Source organism: Bos grunniens, chromosome 4 (assembly GCF_055505025.1).
Source record: "Bos grunniens cultivar Pamir isolate PY7600 chromosome 4, Bosgru_T2T1.0, whole genome shotgun sequence".
Taxonomy (NCBI): domain Eukaryota; kingdom Metazoa; phylum Chordata; class Mammalia; order Artiodactyla; family Bovidae; genus Bos; species Bos grunniens.
The window spans coordinates 105,071,348-105,098,198 of NC_141168.1; the positions used below are offsets into that span (position 1 = coordinate 105,071,348).

The following is a 26,851-nucleotide window of genomic DNA, read 5'->3' on the forward strand; positions in this document are numbered from 1 at the left end:
AGGGATGCTTCTGATTTTCACACATTATAGATTTTGGCCTGCATTTTCCTGTAGGGCATCTGAATTAGCTATAAAATGAAAATTTAAGTATATATTTGATATTCATTTAGATTTCAAGATAAAATGCTAACTTCTCTTTCATGGAAGAATTATGCATCCCCCCACCCCCTTATTTTAAAAAGAATTTTGCCATATTCCTTCCACTTTGCTATAGTTTGTATACTAGCCTCTTTACTAAAATCTCAATAAATATCGGGAAGCTTAAAATTTTAAGTGAATCAGAATTAAATTTCAGCATCAAGCTGTCCATTTTCCATTTAATGTTTATAGGTGCACTGTCACAAGAATTCCAATCAATGATTTCTCCACACTGAGACTCTAAAATCACCATGGTCCATGGAGTGTATAAGTTGTATAATGCAATTTTTATGTTAGTGAGCACAAGTCAATACACAAATAGTAGTACTGCATATACCTAAAAGACACACTTTTCTATTTCTATGACTAGGTGACCATTAATTGATATGCACTCCTAAATGACTTTGTGATAGTCTAATAATTTCTGGATACTGAACTTACTCAGAAACACAGACTAGTACAAATAATACCCCCCAAAAAGCATATCTATCTTTAAATGAATAGTACCCACAAAATATTTTTAAAATGCTGAATCCAAAGTAAAAAGATACAGAAAAACACAAATTTCAGGGAAATTTAAGAGAAACATCTTAAATGGTTCTCCACCATAACTAAAAAACCACACACTTTTCCTGTGAAGAATTTTAAGTGAGTCATACTTTCCTTACTAAATCACTGTTTTACTTAACATATGGTAAAAAGAGTTAACTGTTTGGTAGCTTGAAACTTTACATTCAATTAAACTGTACATTAATATACACTAAGGCCGGCAGAAAATGAAATAAATTCAATTACTATACACAATACTTAGAACACACATCATGTACATAAGGCTCATTTGACATTTATCTGATAAAAGTGTAAAAAGTTAGTTTTACCTCCTAAGTACTCAGATTCCCACCCTCTAAACTAACACCAGAATTAAATAACTTGAAGTTACCTAGGCAGACCTATCTATATTCAGTGCCCAATTTCTGGTAAATGAACACATTTCTGTCCGTTTCACATTGGCCTAATCACTCACTCTATTGCATTAAAGTTCTAAGTTTTTAACTAAGTTTTAAAACCACGATGAAACCAATTCATGGTTAGGATAATACTGTTCAATCTGAAAAGCTCTAAAACGATATACCACAATAACTACAAGGCACTGAGAGAACTAGGCTATAAATCCAGTCAACTTTTCCAAGGCGTGTGATGTTTAAGTTCCAGTCTTTTGAAAATAATAATAGAGAGGGTAAGTGCTGGGCAAGAATAAATCCCCACCCCTACATTTCGTTCATTTTCTGAGCAGACAATGTACCCAAATTAAAAGCTGTAAAGTCAATTTTGTCAGCATCTATTAATCCCATTTGGTGGGAGAGGAAGGCGAGAAGGAAAACACTCGTCCCGCGTCCTTCACGGAGCAATGCCGCAACACACCTGCCTAGCTTATTCTGTCAGGGGCAGGGGAATTTAACAAGAACAAATCAGCCAGACAAACCTGATGATCCAGAGAGCTCAGAGGAAGTCCCCCAGCACTTGCGCAAGGCTCCGGCTCGCTGGGCGCTGGCGCGACGCGGCAGCCCGGCGGCTCTCCTGGAAGGTGCCCACACCTGAGCGCCCGCAGCTCCGCGGGGGGAGGGCCCGGCGGGGCAGGACCGCTAAGTGGTCCAGCCGCGCGGTCCGGAGCGCAGCCCGCGCCTCACCGTCGCCACCCGACGGCAGGCGGCGCGCGAAGAGGCGAGGGGCACCAGAGAGCGAAGGGAAGGACCTGCGACTAACAGGAGGTTACAAGTCAACAAAATAGCGGCCCGGCGGGCAGGCGGCCCCACTGGCAGCTCGCGGAGACGCCGGGAGCAGGAAGTGCCCCGCGCCTCCCTCAGGAGCCCGCACGTCCCCAGACCAGGCAGCGACTCCGAGACACCTGTTTGGCGGCGCCAGGGGTGGGGTTCCACCCTCCACGCTCCCCCTACATTCACTCTCCCAGAGGGAAGGGCGAGGGGACCCGAGACCTTGGACCTACAGCCTGAGGGCGCCTCCGCCGGCCGTACCTGACATCAGCTTCGGCTCCCTCTCGCCCCTCCTGGGGGGCGGAGAGGGGGACGACACGAGACCGGCGACCTTCGCTCTGCTCGGCAGCCGCAGAAGTGGCTCGTGGCTGCTGGCCGGGGCCGCCCGCTGCCGCCCAGATTATTCCCCGGCAGCGGCGGCGGCGGCGGCGGCCGAGGCGGGCCCAGCGCAAGCTCCCGCCCGCTCGCTCCGCCCCTCCCCGCAGCGCGTTCCGGCCGCGGGCCGCCGACGGCGCAGCCGCCACCCAGGGGTCCCCTAGCGCTGACGTCATCGCCGCCGCACCAGCCCCAGGGAAGGGCGGAGCGAGAGGGGGCAGGGTGGGGCGGGGCTACGGCGACGTGCGGGCGCGGGGATTGGCGGCTGAGCTCACGCCCCGCCCTTGTGCGAAGGGGTCTGGGAAGTCGGCTCTTCTATGAGGGGTAGTCACAGCCCACTTGCGGCACCTCCGTGGCGGCCTCCACCTTCATCGCGGTGCTGTAGGGTCTTGCATTAGCTTCCGGATCTTGAGAGGGCCCAAAGCAGTGAAACATCAGGGACCAGGGCTGCGAATACCCTTGGGACCTTTGTCCAAGACACAAGCTCTTCCCTTTCAGGAGTCTTATGGCCTCTAGCCTGCTTTTAAACCGTTCTTTTTACCCCTGTTATCCCCTCCTCCCGATTCTCTTAACTCAGTACCTCTCTGGCCTTAAGGAGAGGAAATACGCAAGATGAGGTACGCAAACGAGTGTTGGGTAACCAGGTATGTGAATGAGCAGGGGCTGAGAACCCAATTAATTATACCACAAAGCCTCCTGAAGGCACACATGGTCTTTGGTTCCGTAATTACTTCACTGCTGTCAGGCAGTGGGCCGGAAGAGTTTCTTCGGAGCTCTCCAAAACCTCACCGTCTCACCTTTACTTGGCAAAGGGACTTTGTATCAGAAAACTGTTTTTGGATTATAGAGCTAGGAGCCCTCAAGCGATTGAGGCAGTCCCACAGCAGTCAGGAGGTAAGATCAAGTCTTGACTTTACTGGTGTTATCTAACAAAGCCTAGTTTGAGGGTGAGAAAACTACCCTGCTTCCTAGGCAGTTCTTTAGTGCCTTGGCCTCTGGGCTGGAATCTTGATTCCCGCCACCTATTAGCTGTGTAACCTTTGCAAGTTACTTACCACGCCGGAGAGGAATAGTAAACAATGTAACTAAAGTATTGTTGTTGAAAGTGAAGTCGCTCAGTCTTGTCCGACTCTTTGCGATCCCATGGACTGTAGCCTACCAGGCTCCTCTGTCCATGGGATTTTCCAGGCAATAGTACTGGAGTAGATTGCCATTTCCTTCTCCAGGGGATCTTCCCAACCCAGAGATTGAAGCCGGGTCTCCCTCATTGTAGACAGACGCTTTACCGTCTGAGCCACCAGGGAAGTCCTTGTTCCCTTTTTATTTGTTTAGATTCAGCTTTAGTGTAGTTTACCAGGATATATCATTGATAGATCCGAAAGAATCTTCGGGAAGAACTTTAAAACATCTAGATTCTTATCCAAACCTCTCATTTTTTCAGATGAGAAAACTGAGGTCAGAAAGGTAAACTGAGAAGCCTGTTTTGGAAGAGAAGTGCAAGTATGTGATATCCAGGTTAGTGCTCTGTTGGATCCTCACCTCCATCTCTTCTCTCTTCCCCAACTTGTATGTAATTATTGCTCAGCCTCACCCCCTTTGCCTTCCACAGCCACTGTGAGACAGGGAAAAGAGACCCTTCGAGGTCAAAATGTACCAAATAGAAAGCAAAATACAACAAAATGCCTCAGGATTCTTATTTTAATTTTATTAAAATTTATAAGGAATAAGGAATAATCTTTTTCCAGTGAGCAAATATAGGAAACCCTTCCAAGGGTAAGCTCAGCTACAGCATGTCTAAGATAATTTTCTTAGTGGCAAGAAGATATGTTGATAGAACTACCAGATCAAATCAGGCCCCTCCTACCCTTCTAGGTATTATTGAAAATAGCTATTATTTTCATGAAAGCAATGTACACTTATTGAAACAAATATTAAAAAATTTCCAAATGCCATAATTCAGAGATAACAATTTTTAAAAATTCATGTTATACTCCAGACGTCTCTAAGAATAAAAATATATAAATGTATAGAAATACAGTGTATGATACACTGGATTTTATTTTGTACACAGTTCTTTTTTCATGAACAATATATCATGAATAACATCATTTTTAAAAGTTGCATAGTGTGAAGTGGATGTACCACTGTTTATCTAACTGGTATTCTATTGATTCATTTCTGGTTTTTTCCCCAAATGTTTACTATTTTAAACAACTCTGTGATGAGTTTCTTAATGCATGTACCTTTGCACAACTGTACTGCTGTCTTCTTGAATAAATTCCTTGAAGTGACATTAATGTCAGCCAATTTTTCTTCATTATCAACTAGAAAAAAAGAAAGTTGTGGTTACTTTGAAAAATATAATTTATATGTGAGACACAAAATGACCATATTCTCCCATTTGAAACACAGATTAACCTTGAACGGTATGTTTATCTATCTGGAGTGTGTTTCAGTAATGTGTGTCACAGCTCCTTGGAGCAAGGTGGTAGAGACTGATAGTTGATTTGATTCTATACAAAATCCTTTCTCTATTACTTGCAGAACTCTGACTTTTTTTCAGGGTGACTGTGTCCAGTTAAAAATACTTGTTTACGCAGGCTCCTATAAGCCATGTTTTCCCATGTGACCTGTCAGCAGAATGAAAGCAGATGTTGCTAGGAGAGGCTCAAAGTTTTACGGAAGAAATTTCCTGTTAGCCATTGGACCTATACCTGTCCTTTATCTTACCTGGAACAGTGATATGATGCTAGATGTGGAGCAGCCCTATTTCAACCACAGTAACAAAATAATAGCATAGCCAGAGGAACTGGTTTGTGATTGCTTTGAAGGGTCAGCTTATCAGCCCTGGTCTGCTCACTTCTGGGTTTGTTGTTATATGAAGGGGTTTGTTGTTATGTGAAGGAAAATAAATCCGTTCTCTTTAAGGCTTTTGTTGTTTTTGTTATAAGCACTGAATAAAATTCCTAATTGGCATAAAAAGATAGGAAAAGTCATTATTTAGCACTATAGGTAGAATTTTTTAATAAACAGGGTAAGATGAAAATGGGAACACAAAATGGAAACAAGCAACAACAAAAAACCACTCTCTAATAAACTTAGTTTTCCTTTAAATATCCAAATATTACAATTAGATTAACAACTCTTTAGTAATAATTAGATTACATTCTATAAATTATATTTATATAATAATGTATAGATTAAATGGACTTCCTTGATGGCTCAGACGGTAGAAGCGTCTGCCTACAATGTGGGAGACCTGGAGTCGATCCCTGGGTCAGGAACATCCTCTGGAGAAGGAAATGGCAACCCACTCCAGTACTTTTGCCTGAAAAGTCCCATGGACGGAGGATCCTGGTAGGCTACAGTCCATGGGGTCGCAGAGAGTCAGATACAATTGAGCAACTAAACTTCTAAAACTATAGATTAAATTATTTAGAATTTAATATAAATTGAATTGAATTATAAATTAAATTAAAACTACTGGTATAGTAGTTTTAAAATATGTTCACAAGTTCTTTGATACTTCTTCTTTCAAAAATTGAGCTTAATTCCCCTCACCTAGAGTTTGGACTGTACTTAGTGACTTGTTCTCATAAAGAGAATGTAGAAATGTTGTAATGTGACTTCTAAGTGGAGACTATATATGTGCCAGCTTTCTTCTTGCTCTCTCTGGGATTGCTCACTGGAGAAAGGTAATTGTCATGTCGTAAGGACACTCAGCAACTTAGAGAGAGGCCCATGTTGTGAATAACTAAGGCTTCCAGCCAATATTCAGTGAGGAACTGAGAACTCCTGAAAACAGCCATGTGAGTGAATTTGAGAGCAGATCCCTTCAGCCTAGCCAAGCCTTCAGATAACTACATCCTTTGTCAGTATCATTATTGTACCTGAAGAGAGTCCATGAGCCAGAATCACTTAGTTTAGTCACTCCCAAATTCAAGTCTGCAGGAAGTGTAAAATAATAAATGTTTGTTGTTGTAAGCCATGTGCAGCAAAAGTAACTACTAAAAAGCTGGATATAGTGGAGTCTACCTAGCACAATCTAGGTATTTGATTATTTGTTATTTTGAATGAGTAAAACAACTGAATGAAGTACAATGTAGTATCTTTTTCACTTAAAGGGTAACATACCATGCTTGTATTATTTTTGACCCCTGACACCTGTATTGTGTAAGGCTTTTCTGACATGATCACAGGGAGATGAGTTGTGAATCTTATTGAAATCTGAACAATGACAGTCCTGGAAGAAACATATAATGAATAGTGCAGTAGAACTCTTGAGATGTGAATGATGCTCCCAGTTTTTTTTTTTTTTTTTTTTTTTACTATTATTTGCATTCACTTTTTGCACCATTTGTTCCTGGGCCATAAGTTTTTGTTTCTTCAATTTCTTCTGGGATATCTTTTTCTTCTGTGCAACCTTCTCTTCTGGTTTAGGAACAATCTGTTCTTTTTCAGTTAAGGTTCTCAGTTTTATCAGTAATTAGCTGAGTAGCAAGTTATCAAAGCCCTCTAAATCTCAACTTTCCTATTGATAAATTGGAGAAAGTAATCCTGACTGGCCTCAAAAGGTAGTCAGTGGGATTATATGTGACAGGGATTATATCATTCTTTTAATTGCATTAGATTCATAAGTTAAATATTTTAGGAGTGTGTACCATGAAAACTTTTCTTTTAAGAAGTAATAACTACTTTTACTGGTGGCTCAGATGGTAAAGAATCCACCTGCAATGCAAGAGATAGCATTTCAATCCATGGGTCAGGAAGATCCCTGGAGAAGGGAATGGCTACCCACTCCAGTATTCTTGCCTGGCGAATTCCACGGACAGAGGAGCCTGGCAGGCTACAGTCCATGGGGTCGCAAAGTGTTGGACACGACTGAGTGACTAACACTTTGTAAAATATTAGTATTGTTCATAGTAAGAAGTTAGGATTTAAGAGTATAGCAGGATGGTAAGTTATTATATGTCAGATCTCATTTTATTACCTTGTTGAAATTTTATTGCGGGTTAAAAAGAATACATAATTATGACTGGCACCTTTCTCTTTTCAAGAATTAATTTGTAATTGTGGTTGGGTGTGTGTCCCTCTTTATGGTAACAGTGGTAGTTAAACATACTTAGTAATAAACATACATTTAACCAATAATTTAGTTTGAGTCTAAGCTTTTATTCTAGAGCAAAATTGCACCCAACAGCAAGAAAATAAATAGTAGAAAACATGTCTTTCTCTTTCATAGAGGAGGCCTTGGGCACAAAAGGGAAAGCATTATAAAATGGAACATCAGAGGTAGACATTATACAATTACAGACAATGCACAATTTGGTGATGTGGCTAAGTCCAGAGGTAAATATATGAGGATGAGTAAGACAAGACTTAAGTGTAAGATTCAAGTCTTGATAATGTAATGGTGAATTGTCCAAACTTCCAGGTTTGTTGTGTTTTCTGCTATTCAGCTATAACTGTAAATTAGATGAAACTACAGACTTAACTAGATAGCAGAGTATTTTTGGTTGTAGATGACCCCAACTACCTACCATCTTTATTAACTTGAATAGGGAGAAGAACCCAAGAAAAAAGAGACAGAGCTTCCTCCTCTGGAGACAGCATGCTTTTCAATGGAGCTTCTCATTTCATTAAAAATTCCTGCTAGGACACAGTATTTTCAGTCTGTGGAACCCGAGAGAGCATTTTCCAAACAGTTTTTATTCCTTGCAGCTACATGTGCACAAAATCAACCAAGATTTTGAGACAGTTGGAAAGGCTAGTGTTATTTTCTGAATTGACTGACATGTGAAGGAGATAAAGGTGGAGAATAGAGGAGGAGATAAGGAAAAAAGCAAAGTCTAGGAAATACTTTTAACCTCAAGGGAAGAGGACTCAGCATGACTCACAAGTTATTAGCTTGAAAGCAGAGTCTGCCACGTGTGCACTGAGGAACCGGAGAAATAGTCTCAGCTTAGAAGATTGGGCTCCCTGGGGTTATCCTGTGTTGCTCTAGTTCCCTGGAATAAGCATCAGAATATGCCTTAATTATTTTCCCTGGTGGCTCAACAAAAGCAGAAAACATTTGTTGTAAATGAAGTAGGTGATGCTTTAAAATTCCTAAGCAGTACATTATTTATAAATGTGTTCATTACCTCTGTTAGTGTAAAAAACTGACAATTTTTAGCTATGTAAAGTGGCACAATTTTTTTTCTTCTTTCTCTTAAGTTGTATTTAAAGGTTTTTAGATCTAGGAATGGGTTGGATAGATACTTTGTTGGGTTTCTGCCCATCATCCATTGAGAAGAACTCTCTTGCTTTTCCTCCAATTCCCATTTAGAGGTTTGGTCTCTCTAACCATGCATGTATATATATACATACACACTATAGGACCCTTGTCCCTTCTTGATTGGATAGAGTTTGATCCTTGAAGGAATCTGACTCAATCAGATCCTTTCCTCTGAGGATTTGGAATTGGAAGAGAAGTTTTAGTTGCTCTGTATTGAACACTGAAACTACAACACAAACGGGGGCTTCTAACCCAAACATGTGAACCCAAGTTAGGGGAACCCATTACAGATGGAGAGAGAAATGAAGCAGACTATCTGAGAAACAACCCTGAGCTTTGGTGCTGTCACAGAGACAGAGAAAGAAAGGGAGGAGACTCATTTTCTAGCTTCTCAGATTTCCCATGACCTCCATCCCACTAATGGCCCAATTGCTCTTGAGATCCAAGAATACCTACATTGTATTCTTATATTAAGTTACACGTTTTTGTTGTTAAGTTAGTTTGAGTGGATAATTTTTCCATTCTTTAAAACACATTTCATCACTTCATTTAAGAGTGATCTGAATCATTCTTTTCATTTATAAGTAAAAAGCCTTTTGAAAGCTTTGGCCTGAGGAAAACATAAATCTTTGAAAAGCACGCAAAATTTCAGTCTTTTGAGTGAAAAGAGCAAAATGGCAGAGTAGGAAGCTTCCCACTCCCATTCTTCCACAGAACATTGAAAAATAAGCAGAAACCATCAGTTTTGTGACAGCTCTAGAAAGCAGTTGAATGTTTACAGCCACCACATGAGCACTGAATCAAGAAAGAGGCACTTCAAAATAATAGGAAGGTTTTGTGGTGGTTTATTTGTCCTTCCACTACCACTGCCCCTTCACGTATGTGTACGCACGCAGTCCTGTCCGACTCTTCTCGACCCCATGGACTGTAGCCCGCCAGGCTCCTCCATCCGTGAGGTTTTCCAGGCAAGAATACTGGAGTGGGTTGCCATTTCCTCCTCCAGGGGATCTTCCTGACTCAGGGATCGAACCCGCATCTCTTGCATCTCCTGTACTGTCAGGTGGATTCTTTGCCATTGCACCACCTGGGAACCCCATGGTAGAGGTTAAATGAAGTAATAACAGTGAGACTGTCATCCTGTATGCTAGTACCTTTGTAAGAATAAGGGACTCCAAAGCTGTCTGCCTGTCTCCTCATCATGTGAGGACACAGTAAGAAGACAAACTGAATTGACAGGAACCTTGATTTTGGACTTTCCAGCCTCCAGAACTATGAGAAGTGTCTGTTATCTAAGGCATCCAGGCTGTGCTATTTTGTTATAGCAGCCCAAGCAGAGTAATACAGGGAGCAGCCTAAAGGACGACGCTCGGTCTTCCACTCAGAACTCAGGAGAAAGCTTGAAAATACTGCAAGCCAAATGAAAAATCTTCAGATACTTGGGTCAGAAATTATAGTTGAAACATATAGTAGATTGGCTAAGGTAAAAGCTGGGGAGAGTTTCTTTGGGAAATTAGGACATTTAAAAGCAACTATGGGGACTTCCCTAGTGATCCAGGGGCTAAGGCTCCTCATTCCCAATGCAGGGGGCTTGGGTTGGATCTCTGGTCAGGGAACTAAATCCCACATACTTCAACCAAGATTAAAGATCCTACATGCTATAACTAAGACCCAGCACAGCCAAATAAATAAAAATAAATATTTTTTAAACATTGTTAAAAATAAAAGCAACTTTGTAAATGGGGGAATTTAGAAAACCATGTATGTGCCCTGGATAAGACACATGCTCAAAAAACACCCGAGAAGACCCTCAGCTTTTTCTTGGGCTCATCCTTGGGCACAGTGCAAGCCTGGCAAGTTGAAGATCAGTGCCAATTTGCCAAGACTCGGAGGTTCCCAGCGTTCAAAGACATTTCTGTCAAAACACTAGCTGAACACAAGCTAAGAAACAGACTTCAGTGACCACATTTACAAAGAATATAGTCTTTTAATAGTTTGGGATCAGCATTGAATAATCTGACTGCTACAGCCTTTCAGCAACCAAAAAGTAGCAAGCCTTGTGAAAAGGAGAGAACCTTCCTTCCAAGTACGTACTGTGAGTGAGTGGAAGTTGCTCAGTTGTATCCAACTCTTTGCGACCCCCTGAACTGTAGCCTCCCAGGCTCCTCTGACTGTGGAATTCTCCAGGCAAGAATACTGGAGTGGGTAGCCTTGCCTTCTCCGGGGGATCTTCCCAACCCAGGGATTGAACCCAGCTCTCCTGCATTGCAGGCGGATTCCTTACCCTCTAGCCACCAGGGAAGTCCCAAGTACATACTACAATAGTAAAATTTCCTGTTTTCATTAAAAAAAAAAATAATAAAACATACAAAGAAACAGGAAAGTATGGCTATTTCTAAGGAATGAAATAAATTGGTAGAAAGACTGAAGGCAGGAAGAGAAGGGAACCACAGAGGATGAGAAGGTTGGATGGCATCACCCACTTGATGGACATGAGTGTGAGCAAGCTCTGGGAGTTTGTGACTGACAGGGCAGCCTGGTGTTCTGCAGTCCGTGGTGTTGCAAAGAGTCAGACATGACTGAGCGACTGAACTGAACTGATCTCTGAGGAAGTCCAGACATTGGAATTACTGGACAGAGATTTTAAAACCACTGTCCTGAAACATGCTCAAAGAACTAATAGAAAACATAGACAAACAACTAAAGGGATAAAATGAGTGGAATTACATAAAACTTTTTGGCCACCTCATGCGAAGAGTTGACTCATTGGAAAAGACTCTGATGCTGGGGCAGGAGGAGAAGGGGACAGGAGGAGGAGGGGACAACAGAGGATGAGATGGCCGGATGGCATCACCGACCCGATGGATGTGAGTTTGAGTGAACTCCCGGAGTTGGTGATGGATAGGGAGGCCTGGCGTGCTACGATTCATGGGGTCGCAAAGAGTCGGACACGACTGAGCGACTGAACTGAACTGAAGCAGCATAAAAATAATCAAGTCTCCTAGATGCCTACTTCTATCCCAGATAATCCCAGCAAAGTAGGTCAAAGTCTTTCCAATTTTTATTTTGGTGTAATTTCAGATTTTACAAAGTTGCAAGAATAGTACAAAGAATCCTCATACAACTTTTCTCTTGATTATTGTTTTAAAATTTTAACCACTCACATGAACTGTTTTCTTATTTTTCTGCCTCCAAAATTTAGGCTAATAGTGGCTTAATGTAAATACTACACTTGATATGGTAATAAATATAACAATAATAACAATTCCAAAAATTACTTGCTGAACCTGATACATGCCAGACAAGTGTTGAACTTGCACTCTCACATACTCCTAACCCTATAACTCAGGCACTATTATTATGTTAATTTAATAGATGAAGATACTGAGACACAGGGAGTTTTAGGATCTTGCCCAAGGACACAGATAAAAATCTTCTGGTGTTGAATGCAAATGAAACCATTCAGATTCCTTGACTCTACCTATGTTTTACCTATGTTTTTAACACTGATCTTTTAAATGAGGTGTCAGCAAACTACAGCCTTTTGACTAAATGCAGCCCATAGAAGATCTTTATTTAGTCCCAGATCCGCTTGTACAAGGGTTGCCCATCCTCTTACACAGATGAGTGGGCACAACCTGGTCTCTCTGTCTTGACCCGGCTGCTGTCTTTCAGGTATCTGGTCATTTTTTCTAACTGATTACTGTGACTTCTTGTCCTGCTCACAGAAAAACAGCAGCCTGACTAAGTTGTAACTTCTTAGACACTGTTTGGTCCTTCTAGTGAATGTCTCTGGTCTAAAGGAAATACCTAAGTGCCCAATAGAGTTGACAGGCAAGGTTAATCCTCACCAAGCTGGGGCATTCCTGGGGCGTTTTATGGTGATCCACTCTAGACGTCTTAAATAATAAAAACAACACTGTGCGTGTGATCAAAGGCAGCATACCTGAGGTGGGCATGGTGTGCATTGCTTTGGTCTTCCTTCAGGACTGAAAGGCTTATTCCCCCAGCTATTGGGAGTGCTGCCAACAGATAGCCATCAGGTGTCAGCCCTCTCAGAGAATTGCCTCAGATGCAGGTACCTGCCTCAAGTCAAGATCATGCCTTCTTTCAGGGCACCCACATCCAGTGACTGATTAGCACAGGGGTATAAAAGCCCAGCCTCCCAACCTCAACATATAATGTTGTCTAGAGCCGTTCTGTCGTCAGAGTTCCCCGCCGGATTGACTAAGGCCTCTGTTAAGATTGCGTCATGGTATAGTTTCTCCTTCTGTCCAGTCTTATTTCTTTTTTTCTATTTCACAGGCACTGACCTCAAAAGCACTCCCTAATAAGCTATATATGGAACTCAGCCTATGACAAAACCTAAAGCAAGAGGAGAGCTATTTCTCAACCCTCTAGAAATTCAAGCTTCTTTTTAAATGTCTCTGGTTCATAGATAATACAATTGTGAATGACTTCTGTTTACCTGGAGTCACCTCTTCAAGCATTAACCTCGGTGCTCCACATGAGAAATAAGGAGAAATAGATCCAAGGAGCCAGTGCTGTCAGTTATCACAGATGAACCCATAATCATTTCATCATGCTGTTCAGTGTGATTTGGACAATTACTGAAGCTTTTGGGTTGTTTATATTTAATCAGAGGTAGAATTCTGAAATACTTTCAGTATGCCAGGCTTCTTTATAACTGTCTTTGCCTTAGGGTAAACATCAAGGTATTTGCATACAATGGCACCCCACTCCAGTACTCTGGCCTGGAAAATCCCATGGGCAGAGGAGCCTGGTAGGCTGTAGTCCATGGGGTCGAGAAGAGTCGCACACGACTTCACTTTCACTTTCACTTTTCACTTTCATGCATTGGAGAAGGCAATGGCAACCCACTCCAGTGTTCTTGCCTGGAGAATCCCAGGGACGGGGGAGCCTGGTGGGCTGCCGTCTATAGGGTCACACAGAGTTGGAAATGACTGAAGTGACTTAGCAGCAGCAGTTGATTTTCAATGTTGTATTAATTCAGGTGTACAGAAAAATGAATCTGTTATACATGACACACTCCAGTGTTCTGGTCTGGGAAATCCCATGGGCAGAGGAGCTTGGTGGTCTGCAGTTCATGGGGTCACAAGAGTCAGACATGACTTAGCAACTAAACCATCACTATATGTACACACACACATATATATGTTTAATACATATATTCACTCTTCCCATAGAGACCATTACAGAGTATTGAACTCCCTGTGCTGTACAATAGGTCCTTATTTATTTCATAGATATTAATAGTAGTGTGTCAATCCCGATCTTCCAGTTTAACCTCCCCATACCCCCCAGTAACCATACGTTCATTTTCTTCATCTGTAACTCTATTTCTGTTTTGTAGCTAAATTCATTTGTAGCCTCTTTTTAAATTCTACATGTAAGTGATATCATATATTTGTCTTTCTCTGACTTCACTCAGTATGACAGTATGACAGTCTCTAGGTTCATCCATATTGCTGCAAATGGCATTATTTCTTTTTTTATGGAGGAGTACTGTTCCATTGTGTATTTGTACCGCATCTTCTTTAGCCATTCTTCTGTCAGTAGACATTAAGGTTGCTTCCATGCCCTGACTGTTGTAAATAGTGCTGCAGTGAGAATAGGGATTGTGCACATCTTTTAAGGAAACTTGAAAAATCACCTACTAAAGTAAGTATGGACAGTATTCATGTTTTCCTATCTTTCTGGTATCTTTTTAAAAAATGTTTCCATGGTGATACAACCTGATAGATACTGAGTGCTAAGTTGCTCAGTTGTGTCAGACTCTGAGACCCTGTGGACTGTAGCCCACCAGGCTCCTTGTCCATGGGATTCTCCAGGCAAGAATACTAGAGTGGGTTGCCATGTTCTTTTCCAGGGGATCCTCCTGACCCAGGGATTGAACCCACATCTCTTACACCTACTGCATTGACAAGTGGGTTCTTTACCACTAGTGCTACCTGGGAAGCCCCATGATAAATACTGGAGATTAGGTAAAAGGTGCTTTAATCCTGGCTTTGAGACTTAACAGCTGCTTTCTGAGCCTCATGATCCTCCACTGTAAAAGGGAAACAATGATGCCCATTTTTTAGAGTTATTATGTTGTTTAAATGAGAGGATATTTGCAAAGGGCCTGCAATATTCAAGTACCCAATAAATGCTACTGCTGCTGCTGCTGCTGTGTCACTTTAGTCGTGTCCAACTCTGTGCGACCCCATAGACAGCAGCCCACCAGGCTCCCCCGTCCCTGGGATTCTCCAAGCAAGAACACTGGAGCGGGTTGCCATTTCCTTCTCCAATGCATGAAAGTGAAAAGGGAAAGTGAAGTCGCTCAGTCGTGTCCGACTCTTCTCGACCCCATGGACTGCAGCCCACCAGGCTCCTCTGTCCATGGGATTTTCTATGCAAAAGTACTGGAGTGGGGTGCCATTGCCTTCTCCACAATAAATGCTAGCTATTTTTATAAAAAAGTATAATAATGATGATAAGTGGACTGACCAAAGGTTTTTGAAAGGAAATATCTTTATGACAAATACTGTAGTTTATTGCTACATATTTTATTAGCAAACAAAGATAGTCACTATAAAGATTTCTACACTGAAATATACATAAGTGATTTTCATCCAAGAGGCAATGTTTTGAAAGTAGAGGAGTTGAATGAAGTGATTTCCAAAGTATTCCTCCCTGCAGCGCACCCCACGGTGTTTAAAGCCTTGTGAGTCTATGGATTAGGATGACCCTCCAAAAATAAGAGCAACTATTTCTTGGAATTTGAGTTTTTCTCTATTGAGAGTGGGTGCATGTCGACAGAACACTTGTTCTATTAGTCCTCTTGGCTAATAGTCTACTCGCAAATAATTCAGACTCAATCTATTGTAACATTGTCTGCACACCTGACAGTGCAGAAATAGTAATGATTAAACTCTTACAAAAATGGAAGTTACTGCCCATTATTTTGTCCTAACCTTATGGTAGCTTAAATTCTATTTAAATTGATTGTATATTATGGCTCATTATTTTTCTCTCAATATTAACTACTTCTGATTAGTGCCATGTATGTATATGGAGGCAATTCTGCCCAAACAGAAGGAAAGAATTCTGCCTTCCTTCTGTCATCTGTTAACCTTGTTCTCAGGAACTAATTTCTCTGATACAATCCCTGCATCTACTGTACATCTTTGGATGTGTCCTTGGACACATGCTCTCTTTTTCATCCTTTTCGTCTCTAGAATGAGTTGCATGTATAAGTCCATCCTTTAGAGCCAATTTAGAGTCAAGTACTTTACCTCAATTTTGAACTGGATTTACAGTCTCTCTTACTGAGTGGATCCAGGTTAGCAGACACACAAGACCATCTTTGTTTTCCTCCCCTTCTGTCTCTATATCCATCTTTCTACTTCCAGACTAAGAATAGGAGTCTTTCTTTCCTCATTTCTCAAAAGAAATAGCACAGCATTTTGTCTCTCTCTCTGCTCTGTTTCAGCCACTTAATATATGTATTAGAGCATTATCAGTCAAGATTGCATTCCCTGTTCCCTTATATATTAGACTTCGGTTAGGGCCATAAATGATGGGGGGGAATGGTGGGGGTAGGGGTTGAGGATGGAAAGGGGAGGCTGGTGAGCAGATAGCACTTTATAGTTGAAGCCTGAAAGATCTCAATGGGAATTGAGGATGGTATACAAACACAGAATAGAAAGAAACTTCTAGAGTTCAGAAGAACCAGAACTCCATTCTGTGAAGAGACTGAAATTTGTACTCAATATAAACGGTGGAGTGGCTCAGTGGTCAAGAGTCCACTTGCTAACGCAGGACATGTGGGTTTGATCCCTGTGTTGGGAAGATCCCCTGGAGAAGGAGATGGTAACCCACTCCAGTATTCTTGTCTGGGAAATCCTGTGGACAGAGGAGCCTGGTGGACTAAAGTCCATGGGGTCTCAAAAGTGTCAGACACAACTTAGTGATTAAACACCACCACTATAAAATGTGGAGTGTGCCTAGTGGCAAGAAGCACACACATGTCAGACAGGAAAGAGCTGAAGCATGGAATAAAGGTGAGGAAATTTAACTCATTTTGCTTCTCATGTACAAATGGCCTTTTATGGTGTTGCTGGGTTTTATCTTTGAAGTGCAGACATATCCCCCAATTTATTAACACGAGTGAGTACAGAGCTCCCTGGAGTATGAGAAAGGAAATGAAAAAAGCTGTGCTCCAGCCTACCAAGCTCCCAGCTGACTGAAAGGCTTGTTCCCTTTTTCATCCATTATATGTTGTGTGTTTATATGAATGGTTGTGATACTGCTTAAACACTGTTTCTTGAGGAAAATGCATCCATATTTGAGTTGGATCACCTTAAAATGAATTCTTGAAATACAGCTCACACAGAGATAGGGGACTTCTTCTGGCTTACTATTAATAACATTAACCATCTAGATGTTGCGGATAAAGAAAATGCAGGTGGTAAAACAATGGCTTGGCAAAGGCATCATGATCAAATCAAGCTAAAATTAGAACTTCATGCCCCTTCATTCAGTCTGTGAAACGTCTTTTTCTACTGGATCTCTAAGGAGCATTTGCCTTGAGATTATTGGGGAAGGAAAGTCCAATGAACAGACCACTTCCTTTCTCTCTCTTCTTTGCATTGCTGTTTCTCTTCCAGTCTATAAATCTTTCCTCCTCCCCAGCTCCTTCTCCTCTGTTTGGGGTGGGGGGGGGGGATGGATTTTTAGTTTTTCTCTTCTTCTTTTTCTTTGCTTTCTGGTCTTTTATTGCTCTCAGTACTTGGGCTGCCTCTTATTTTTCAGCCCCAATTTTTATACCTCCCACTCCTAGTAGAGAAAACATTGTCACTATTAGGATCTTTTTCTTTTTTTTTTTTTTTTAAAGTTTACATTCTGAACTCTTTCTGGCTCTGTGCAAAGCATTATAAAAAAGGAAACTTTTTTATACAAAACTGTAGACTGTGTGTGACTTCCAAAAATATACAGTCTGTTGTGAATCCCAGCCATGATTTTTATAACCACCCTCATGATTCTTGACTTTTGTTTCTCAATCCCATTAAAAATCTGGTGATAGCAATGAATTGCCTCCCTTCAAAAATGTGTAACTTACAAATATACCCAATTTGCATGCAATTTCAGAAGGTGCAAAAACTCTCTGAACCCCTTAGGAGTTTATGACCTCATACCAAGAACCCTGCTGGTTGTCTCAATACATTTTACAAATATCACACAATTTGAGATAGGAGGAGTATCTTAAAACATAGTCCATTTTAATTCATTTTGTGTTTGCAGAGGTAAAGGGGGAAGAAACATTTTCAAATTACAAGTGCATTGTAACATTGTCCAAAAGGAAGAAACATTTATTGAGTACTGCCTACTACATACATACCTATTTCCAACATTATTATAGCTGTTTTAAGAATTATATATATACATGTATATGTCTATAAATATACAAATATATACATATGTATACATTTGTGTATGTATTTATGTATGTGTAAATTTTTACGACAGCTATATCGTGTGGGACTCATTACACTCAGATATGGAAATTGAACTCAGTGGGATCAAACAGCTAATTCAGGTCACCTGCTAGTGAACAAGAGGTGTGGGTTCTAACCCGCATCTAACTCCAGTGCCCCCTTGGAGGATAATTTCTTATCTTTTCTACTTAACACAAAATGTAGCACACAGGAGGTACTCGTGAAAGGTTGAATGTTGACTGGATTAAACTGAAGGAGGTTAAGTACAGAGCCCTGTGGTAGATTCCTAGAGACTAGAGACCAGTCTCCCCACTGCCACCCCTCAACCCCATTTAATTTCATTTCTTTAGAGAAAAGGATGGGGGCATTCTAATAAGTTCTTAAGAACAGAGAAGAATCTACAAAATTGCAGAGAAATGTAGTAATTTTCCTCTGTTCATCAGAGAAATATGTCATTTCCAGCAGTGTGAGGGTAGCAGGCTTGAATATGCCAGTCTTCATTTGGAAGGAATGTACTGCAAAGTTCAGCAATATTAACTTGAGGAAGCCATTTTCAATTTAGTGAGTCCTCTGAACATTAAAGAAAGCATTCTGACTGAAGCTACTGCAATATAAAGAACAATTTGAAACATGCCTAGGAGGAAAATACAATAATTTTAGCATAAGGAAGTTCTCAAATGAAGTCTAATTTTAAAGGAAAAAGAATCTCTTTGATTGAAGAAATTGTTCAGAACACATATGTATATATTCTAACTGAGGCTAGCTAATGAAGGAAGCTATAGTTTGAAGAGAGTTGGTGAGGAAAAGGAAAGCAATATTAGAGTCAGGCAACTCTGAGATAGAGGCTGATTATACTTCGAAGGAATATCTTTAGTGAGGCTAATAAATATTCAGCTAAGTTGAACAGAAACTCCATTGGAAGTAACTATATTCTTAGAAGCCAGTCAAGATAACAGAATGATGCAGAATCTGTAACTGTTTCCTTGATTTAAAAATAAGCCCATCTTGACTTTAGGTCAGGGCAAAATCACGATGGTAAAGCTTTTTAATTTTTGTGATCTCTTCCTAAAAACATACTAAATAATTAGAATAGCAAAAGAAAAATTATATTCACAGTATCCTCCAGAAGACCAACCAAAAACATCCACACTAACCTCAGAACACCAGCGAGTGTTGTCTCACCCAAACCACAAATGAAGCAGGATCAATGCAGAACACGCCCAGGTTTAGTAGCTGTGCAGAGCTAGTACAGGAGAAAGAGCTTTAATGGTTCTATAAACGCCGCAATACAGCAGTTGCCAACAAGTCCTCAAAAAGAGAGAGTCCCTCCATGAATAGGATTTTCAGCAAGTGAATGTTATGAGAATAGCAGTGAAAAGGAGAAGGCTCCAAACTCCAGTAATGGATGAGTGGAATAAAAGGAGCACAGCTCTACACTGAGGGAGAGATCAGAAGATACTGAGGAGACTGAAATGCAGTGAAAGGAGAAGGCTCCAGACTCCAGTTATGCATGAGTGGAATAAAAGGAACACAGCTCCACACTGAGGGACTGTGAAGAGATTAGAAGATACTGAGGTGACTGAAATGCTGAAGACAGAAATATCTAATGAAACTCCTTTCCTAAGGAAAATGCTGCTGTGAGAAGGATTCAAGTTGATCAGGACAGGAACTCTGAGGGCAAAGGGAGAGAAAAGGATCACATATAGTGGGGAGATGTAGGACTCCACAGAAGGCAGATCTCAGAAAATGGGAATAACTACACAGAGAGGCTATTTGAATATATATTTGTGTATCTGTCTCTCTATCTTTCTATTTCTTTGTGATAACAATAGAAGAGAGAGCTCTCAAGCAGTAAAAGTAGGAAAGGTACCTTGGTATCTCTCAATCCCCTACAAGGGAACCATTTTCTAAAAGCACAGCACACTCAAATTATTTATACATGAACAACAGAAAAGAATATTGTTGAACAATAAATATACTAATTTTTAAAAAATGGACTAAATAATGCATTTCAGAAAAATATACAATCAAAAAGCAGCTAAAAACTAAATAATATAACAATTATCTAAAAGAACTCAAGAAAACAATAAAAACTACAAAAGAACAGCATGTAGTACAATAGAATTAGGAAACTCAGAAATTAAAAAGAAAGAAAAGAGATTCAATAGAAAAAAGAATACAGAAGACAGGAAAAGAAGATCCAACATAAGTCCCATTTATATTGCAGGAGGAAAATGAAAGCAATGGAACAAAACACACAAAATTCCATAGGGCAAGATTTTCTTAAAATTATAAAAAATGAACATCTACATTGAAAGAGCACACCGTTAATCTTGGAAAATGAACCCAGAGTTGTCAATACCAATATTCTGGTAAGATTGGACAGTAAAGAAAAACTCTTTGGACATTCAGGCACAAAGATCAAAGTCTCTTTTAAAGGAAAGATAAAATCAAATATTCATACATACAGCTTAGGACAGTTAGGGAAACATGAAAACTGGGCCACAATTGTTTTTCATTAACTTTAAAAATGTACAACAATTTATTATAGAAAAATGGGGAAAATTCACTCAAAGCCTCATCTTTACCTTCCATTTTACTTTCTTGAGCATTGGATAATTTCAAGTCATTTAACATAAATAGAGCTTCCCAGGTGGCACAGTGATAGTGTATTCGCTTGCAATGCAGGAGACAGTCCCTGGGTCAGAAAGATCCCCTGGAGAAGGAAATAGCAACCAACTCCAGCATCCTTGCCTGGAAAATTCCATGGTGGGCTGTAGTCCATGGGGTCACAAAAGTCAGACAGGACCGAGCACAAACAATAAATAGTTTAACTTTTGTCTGTCTCTAATTTATTCTCCCTTTATATTTGGTTGATATAAATCTTAAACTTGCCAAACTGATTAGTGATAGCTCCTTGGTACCTCCAGAAACCTGAAGGTAGTATCATCAGATGGGGTTTTCATTGGGTGGGGAAAAAGAGAGGAAATGAGAGTGGGGGAGAACCGCTGAGTGCTGAGGGAAAAAGTGGCTATGGTAAGTAAATTGGAGGCAAATATGTTTGGCCTCTCTCTTCCCCAGGGCCACATCCAATTTTGGCATCTCCGTATTGTATTGTTGGCACCCTCTCCAACAGAACTAGGGGGCCACATCCGTAGCCATGAGTAAGAGATACGGTGACAGGAGGCACCGTGTAGCAGAGGGGCAGAGACAGGTGTTGCGTATGTGACACAAAAACAGATAAGATCGTGGCTAGAAGAGCTTCTGCTGACAGAGCAGATTTTCCTGTTTTGTTATGTTAAATATATCCCCAATCCTAAGTAAACCCCTTGAGGAGGAAATAACTTTCTTGATTTTGTCATAGAGAGATAGAGGCCAAAAATATTTTGTTTGAATATTTTTTTAATATATTTTAAATATCCAGCAATTATTTTCTTTCCTTTTTTTTCTTTTTTGGCCTTGTGGCATGTGTTCCTTAGTTCCTTGACTAGGGATTGAACCTGAGCCCCTGGTATTGGAAGTGCAGAGTCTTAACCACTGGACTGCTAGGGAAGTGGCTAGTGTGAATTTTAATGTGTATTATGTGTCCAGTTATTGAACAAGTACAAATGGATTAGTTTTAGATAGTTGATACTAATAACTTAAAATTTTACCAATAGCAGTAAGTGTCTGAATAGTAGACTGCTTGGATTGAATTCCCAGCTCTGTCAGTAGCCACTGATTCATTTAAGAAGGTTATTTCACTTCTCTAAATCTCAGTTTTCTCATGAAATGTGAAAAACAAAGAGTACCTCAGTCAAAATCAAAAAGGGAAAGGCAAATATCATATATAATGCATATCTGTGGAATCTAGAAAAATGCAGGGCTGCCCTAGAAATCAGAAATACAGAGCAGACTTGTGGACACAGATGGGGCATGGAGAGGGTGGGCAAATTGAGGGAGGATCACCGAAACATGTACTTTACCACGTGTAAAATAGATGGCTGGGGGAAGCTGCTGTGCAACTCCCAGAGCTCAGCCTGGTGCTGTGTGACGACCTAAGGGGGTGGATGTGAGGGAGGTTCAAGAAGGAGAGGACATATGTAAACCTGTTGCTGATTCATGTTGATATATGGCAGAAACCAACACAATATTGTAAAGCAATTATCCTAAGATTTAAAAAAAAAAGAGTAGCTAAATCATAGGATGGTTGTGAGAACATCGTGAGATAATGCATGAACATCACTGTAGTGCAGATATTGGCATCTGTCCATCCCTTTGTAAATGTTAGCTGTATTATTGTTAGTGTAACTTTTAGGGGTCAAAAAATGTGATGAGTACCATCGTAGAACATCTGACTAGTTTTTAATATTGCCATACCAAAAGGAGTGTTTTTATACTGGAGAGGAAGTCATACACACACACACACACACACACACACCCTAACACACACTCACTGAGTATGGTATACATTTTCCTTCCATCCCATATCACTCCTCTGGGTGTTAAACCCCTCCCCCCTCCTTTTCTGGGGGTTTTTGAAAGGAAGAGTGTCCAAAGAGACCAGGATCTCTTGGTAACACTGGTTGGCATCTTTATGATAAATTGTTGCACTTTCTTCTTGACTCTTCATTCTGTCTCGGAGTCTAGTGTATAATTATCACTATTATTGTTGTTGTTGTGTGATATCTTGGGCTCTTGACTCCACAGCCCCAAGTGCAGTGCTCTTCCACTCCACCCCAGGCTCCTAGAGCCCTTGCTTGAGTCTCACATGCCAGGGCCTGTTTAATTGAGCTCATAAAAGAACTGGGACATGAAGTGTAATAAATAAGGGTTTTGAAATTGGGCAGACCTGGATTTGAATTCCATTACCAATACTTGCTAGTTTTATAATTTGGGTCCATTACAAAACCTGTCTGTGAGATAATTTCAGTGCATGTAAAATGGATTAGTTAATGTCCATCTCATTGTGTTTTGAGGGAGGTGAAATAGGATAATGAATATGCCTGGTATTAAAAAACCCTCAAATGTTAGTTTCCATCTATATTATGTATATTTAAATTTGCATGAGTTTAGATTTACATCTTTCCTTCCAGAGATATGCATAACAGTAGTATCAAATTTGTTTTACTTCTGTATTTGAATAGCAGAGATGATATTTTTCTAACTAATACTATATTGCTATTATGTAGATAAGCCCCTGTTATCCCGTTTTTTTATTTCACCTTAGGCAGTTACTTTTCTTGGAACCATTTTTTTCTATGCACTTGACCTTGAGTCATTTTCTGACTTATTACTTAACATAACCATTAGCCCATTTGATTACCTTTAATCAAGTTATATTGGTTCTTGAACATGGAAATGCTCTTGTTTCTTGGTCAGCCAAGTATCACCTTTGCAGATTTTAACAATTCGGTCAGCTCATTTTGCTCTTTATTATAAATGTGGTACTTCTGTCTCCAAACTTCTCTCAGAACCATTACTAAAAATATATTTTAGTGCAATGAGCATTTTAATAATAGTATCTATTTTTAAAAATAGAAATGATTGATTCTTTAATTAGTAAAAATCCCATTGATGTTGTACCCTTCAACTGACATGAAAATTTAAAAGAATCAGTGTATAGATTTGTGGCTATAAGCCTCCATCTAGGTATATACACTCCTATGGCATTTAGTATGCATACATGTGTGCTGCTTAGTCATGTACAACTCTGCAACCCCATAGCCCACCAGGCTCTTCTCCAGGCAAGAATACTGGAGTGGGTAGCTATTCCCTTCTCCCTGGTGGCTCAGATGGTAAAGCATCTGGCTGCAATGAGGGAGACCCCGGTTCGATCCCTGGGTCAGGAAGATCCCCTGGAGAAGGAAATGGCAACCCTCTCCAGTACTCTTGCCTGGAAAATTCCATGGACGGAGGAGCCTGGTAGGCTACAGTCCATGGGGTCCCAAAGAGTCAGACACAACTGAACGACTTCACTTTCATTTTTCTTTTCTAAAACCAAATGGCATCAGTTCAGTTCAGTTGCTCAGTCATGTCCGACTCTTTGCGACCCCATGAACTGCAGCTCACCAGGCCTTCCTGTCCATCACCAACTCCCAGAGTCCACCCAAACCCATGTCCATTGAGTTGGTGATGCCATCCAACCATCTCATCCTTTGTTGTCCCCTTCTCCTCCTGCCCTCAATCTTTCCCAGCATCAGGGTCTTTTCAAATCAGTCAGCTCTTTGCATCAGGTAGCCAAAGTATTGGAGTTTCAGCTTCAACATCAGTCCTTCCAGTGAACACCCAGAGACTGGTCTCCTTTAGGATGGACTGGTTGGATCTCCTTGCAGTCCAAGGGACTCTCAAGAGTCTTCTCCAACACCATAGTTCAAAAGCATCAATTCTTAGGTGCTCAGCTTCACAGTCCAACTCTCACATCCATACATGACTACTGGAAAAACCATAGCCTTGACTGGACAGACCTTTGTTGACAAAGTAATGTCTCTGCTTTTTAATATGCTATCTAAGTTGGTCATAACTTTCCTTCCAAGGAGTAAGCATCTTTTAATTTCATGGCTGCAGTCACCATCTGCAGTGATTTTGGAGCCCAGAAAAATAAAGTCAGCTACTGTTTCCCCATCTATTTGCCATGAAGTGATGGGACCGGATGCCATGATCTTCGTTTTCTGAATGTTGAGTTTTAAGCCAACTTTTTCACTCTCCTCTTTCACTTTCATCAAGAGGCTCTTTAGTTCCTCTTCACTTTCTGCCATAAGGGTGGTGTCATCTGCATATCTGAAGTTATAGATATTTCTCCCAGCAATCTTGATTGCAGTTTGTGCTTCCTCCAGCCCAGCGTTTCTCATGATGTACTCTGAGTATAAGTTAAATAAGCAGGGTGACAAAATACAAATGGCATAGCTATATAATTTATAATTGATTAAACACTGTCTTCTTTAGGGCCTTGGCCTTGTCTCGTTTTTGTTTCCGTAAAAGCCCTGATTCAGTTACATTATTTTGAGTTCCAGCAACATTTCAATTTCTGCCAGTGTTCAAACAACAGGATTAGCAAGGTGATGGTCCACTGAAAAAAGGAGGGGCAGGTGAGCAGGTGAGGAATGGTAGAATGGTAGGTATTCGTACACAAACAACACACTCAGTGTTGAGGGTGCATCAAGAAAGTCTTTGTCCTTCAGGGTTTCTAAGTTCCAGCCCTTTTACCCTGCAGGGAAGATAAACTGGCTTTTCGAAATTCTGGGCTCTTACTCAAAGGTAATATAATTCTGCTTTCAGAGAAGTAGGAGATCTTTTGTGCCCAAGGGCCTAAAGGAGTGTGGGTGGGGTGTCCTGGGGATTAGTTGAGGCCCAGGAAGTGCACATTGAGAACACCTTTTGTGAGAGAGTATTGTTTCACACCCCATGTGGTGGCCAGATGAGGAGGCCTGCCCTTCCCTGTGTTCCTGGGGTCACTCTTGGGGGCAGAGGGGTGGCTTCACCAGGCAGGAACCACATGAGAAGGGCCCTAGAAGTTTTATGCCTCCTTTGAAATTTCTTCAGTTGCTCTGATCCCTGTGACCTGTCACATTGTAGAATGCTCACCAGCAAACACCCTGGGGATTTGTGCTCACCAGGAACCACCGACAGCTCTGGAGGTCCTTCAGCAAAGGTATGTTGAGGACTTTCCCGGTGGTCCAGTGGTTGGGAGTCCGCCTGCCAGTGCAGGGGACACGTGTTTGATCCCTGGTTCAGGGGAACTCCTCATGCCGTCGGGCCCAAGTGCTGCAACTACCGAGCCCGCAAGCTGCAACTATTGCAGTCTGTGTGCCCTAGACCTCACATGCCACAAGAGAAGCCGCAGCAACGAGAAGCCCACACACCACAGCTAGAGAAAGCCCACATGCAGTAACAAAAACCCAGCACAGAAAAATAACCAATAAATATTTTTTAAAAAAGATTTATTGAGTACTTACTATAAGCCAGGTTCTTGGTCTGGGGGTAGACCTTTAAAGTGGGAGGATAAAACCTAAAGAGATTCATAATCTCTCTCTCCCTTTCTTTATGCTGAATTTTCTTTCTTCGTAGAACTCAAACACTTTTTATGTATCTTCTGTTTATTGTTTGTTTTGCTACATTAGAATGAAAAGCCCAAGAGAACAGGAACTTTATCTTGTTTATTTCTCTCTCCCCAGTGTCTAGAACAGTGCCTGGCACATACTACATATTTCACAAATATTTGCTGAAAGAGTGATTGAATAAATCAACCTCATTGTTTTAGTCAATGAAAGTCAGGTAGCTTTGTATATTATTTTTTCTCCTCTTTCTAAACTTTCTTGGGCTTTTATACCTAAAATACTGTGTTTTTCTGCTGCTTTTCCAAAAAGTGCTTATACTGCTGCATCGTTTATACCCTGCAGAGCTGCACAGTGAGCGTGTGAAGTAAAAGAGGACCACTATCTACCTTGTGGCATCTCTGGTCTTGTAGAACCTTGTAGAGCCGGTTCTTTTATGAAAGTCCTTTTGTGAAAGATTTGTGCAGTTTTATAATCTACTTAAATTTGTATTTATAGTATGAAGGAACAAAACCCTCTGATTTCTACATGGAAAACAAACCCTCTTTTGGCTGCGTCTCTGTGCGATAGAAACCAGGAAGCAGCAGCCTCAGAAGCTTCCAGTCACCTCCTGCCTACCTGCACTGCTGTCACTCAGATTCTTCTTCCCCCGCCCTGGCCTCAAGGAGGGGAGGAAGGAAGGGCGAAGGAAGGACGAAGCAGAATTCTAGGAGCGTCCTCTCCACTGTCGTCTTTGCCAATAAAATTTAAGATGCATCA

The 26,851-nt window shown here is 40.9% G+C and overlaps 2 protein-coding genes across 2 annotated transcripts in view; one reads left to right on the top strand and one right to left on the bottom strand.

The window, feature by feature from the left end:
- C1GALT1 (core 1 synthase, glycoprotein-N-acetylgalactosamine 3-beta-galactosyltransferase 1) overlaps positions 1-2,307 on the bottom strand; it is a 44,129-nt gene extending 41,822 nt beyond the window's left edge. Inside the window, exons 1-2 of the mRNA XM_086397719.1 lie at positions 2,172-2,307; positions 1,622-1,716 (exon numbers count right to left, since the gene is read on the bottom strand). The gene's annotated coding sequence lies outside the window, so the exon portion shown is untranslated. The remainder of the gene's footprint in view (positions 1-1,621; positions 1,717-2,171) is intronic.
- Positions 1,625-26,851, top strand: LOC147374621 (uncharacterized). The gene is made up of 4 exons (XM_086398074.1): positions 1,625-1,907; positions 2,152-2,929; positions 3,727-3,800; positions 26,591-26,851. Exons 1-2 carry the CDS (start codon positions 1,625-1,627, stop codon positions 2,604-2,606), a joined length of 738 nt encoding a protein of 245 aa, XP_086254200.1. The 3' UTR covers positions 2,607-2,929; positions 3,727-3,800; positions 26,591-26,851.

Excerpts from the sequence above, each read along its gene's own strand:
- LOC147374621 (XM_086398074.1), top strand. The coding sequence starts at position 1,625 with ATGATCCAGAGAGCTCAGAGGAAGTCCCCCAGCACTTGCGCAAGGCTC. Across the intron at positions 1,908-2,151 it reads GGACCTGCGACTAACAGGAG|GGCGCCTCCGCCGGCCGTAC; the intron begins GTTACAAGTCAA and ends CTACAGCCTGAG.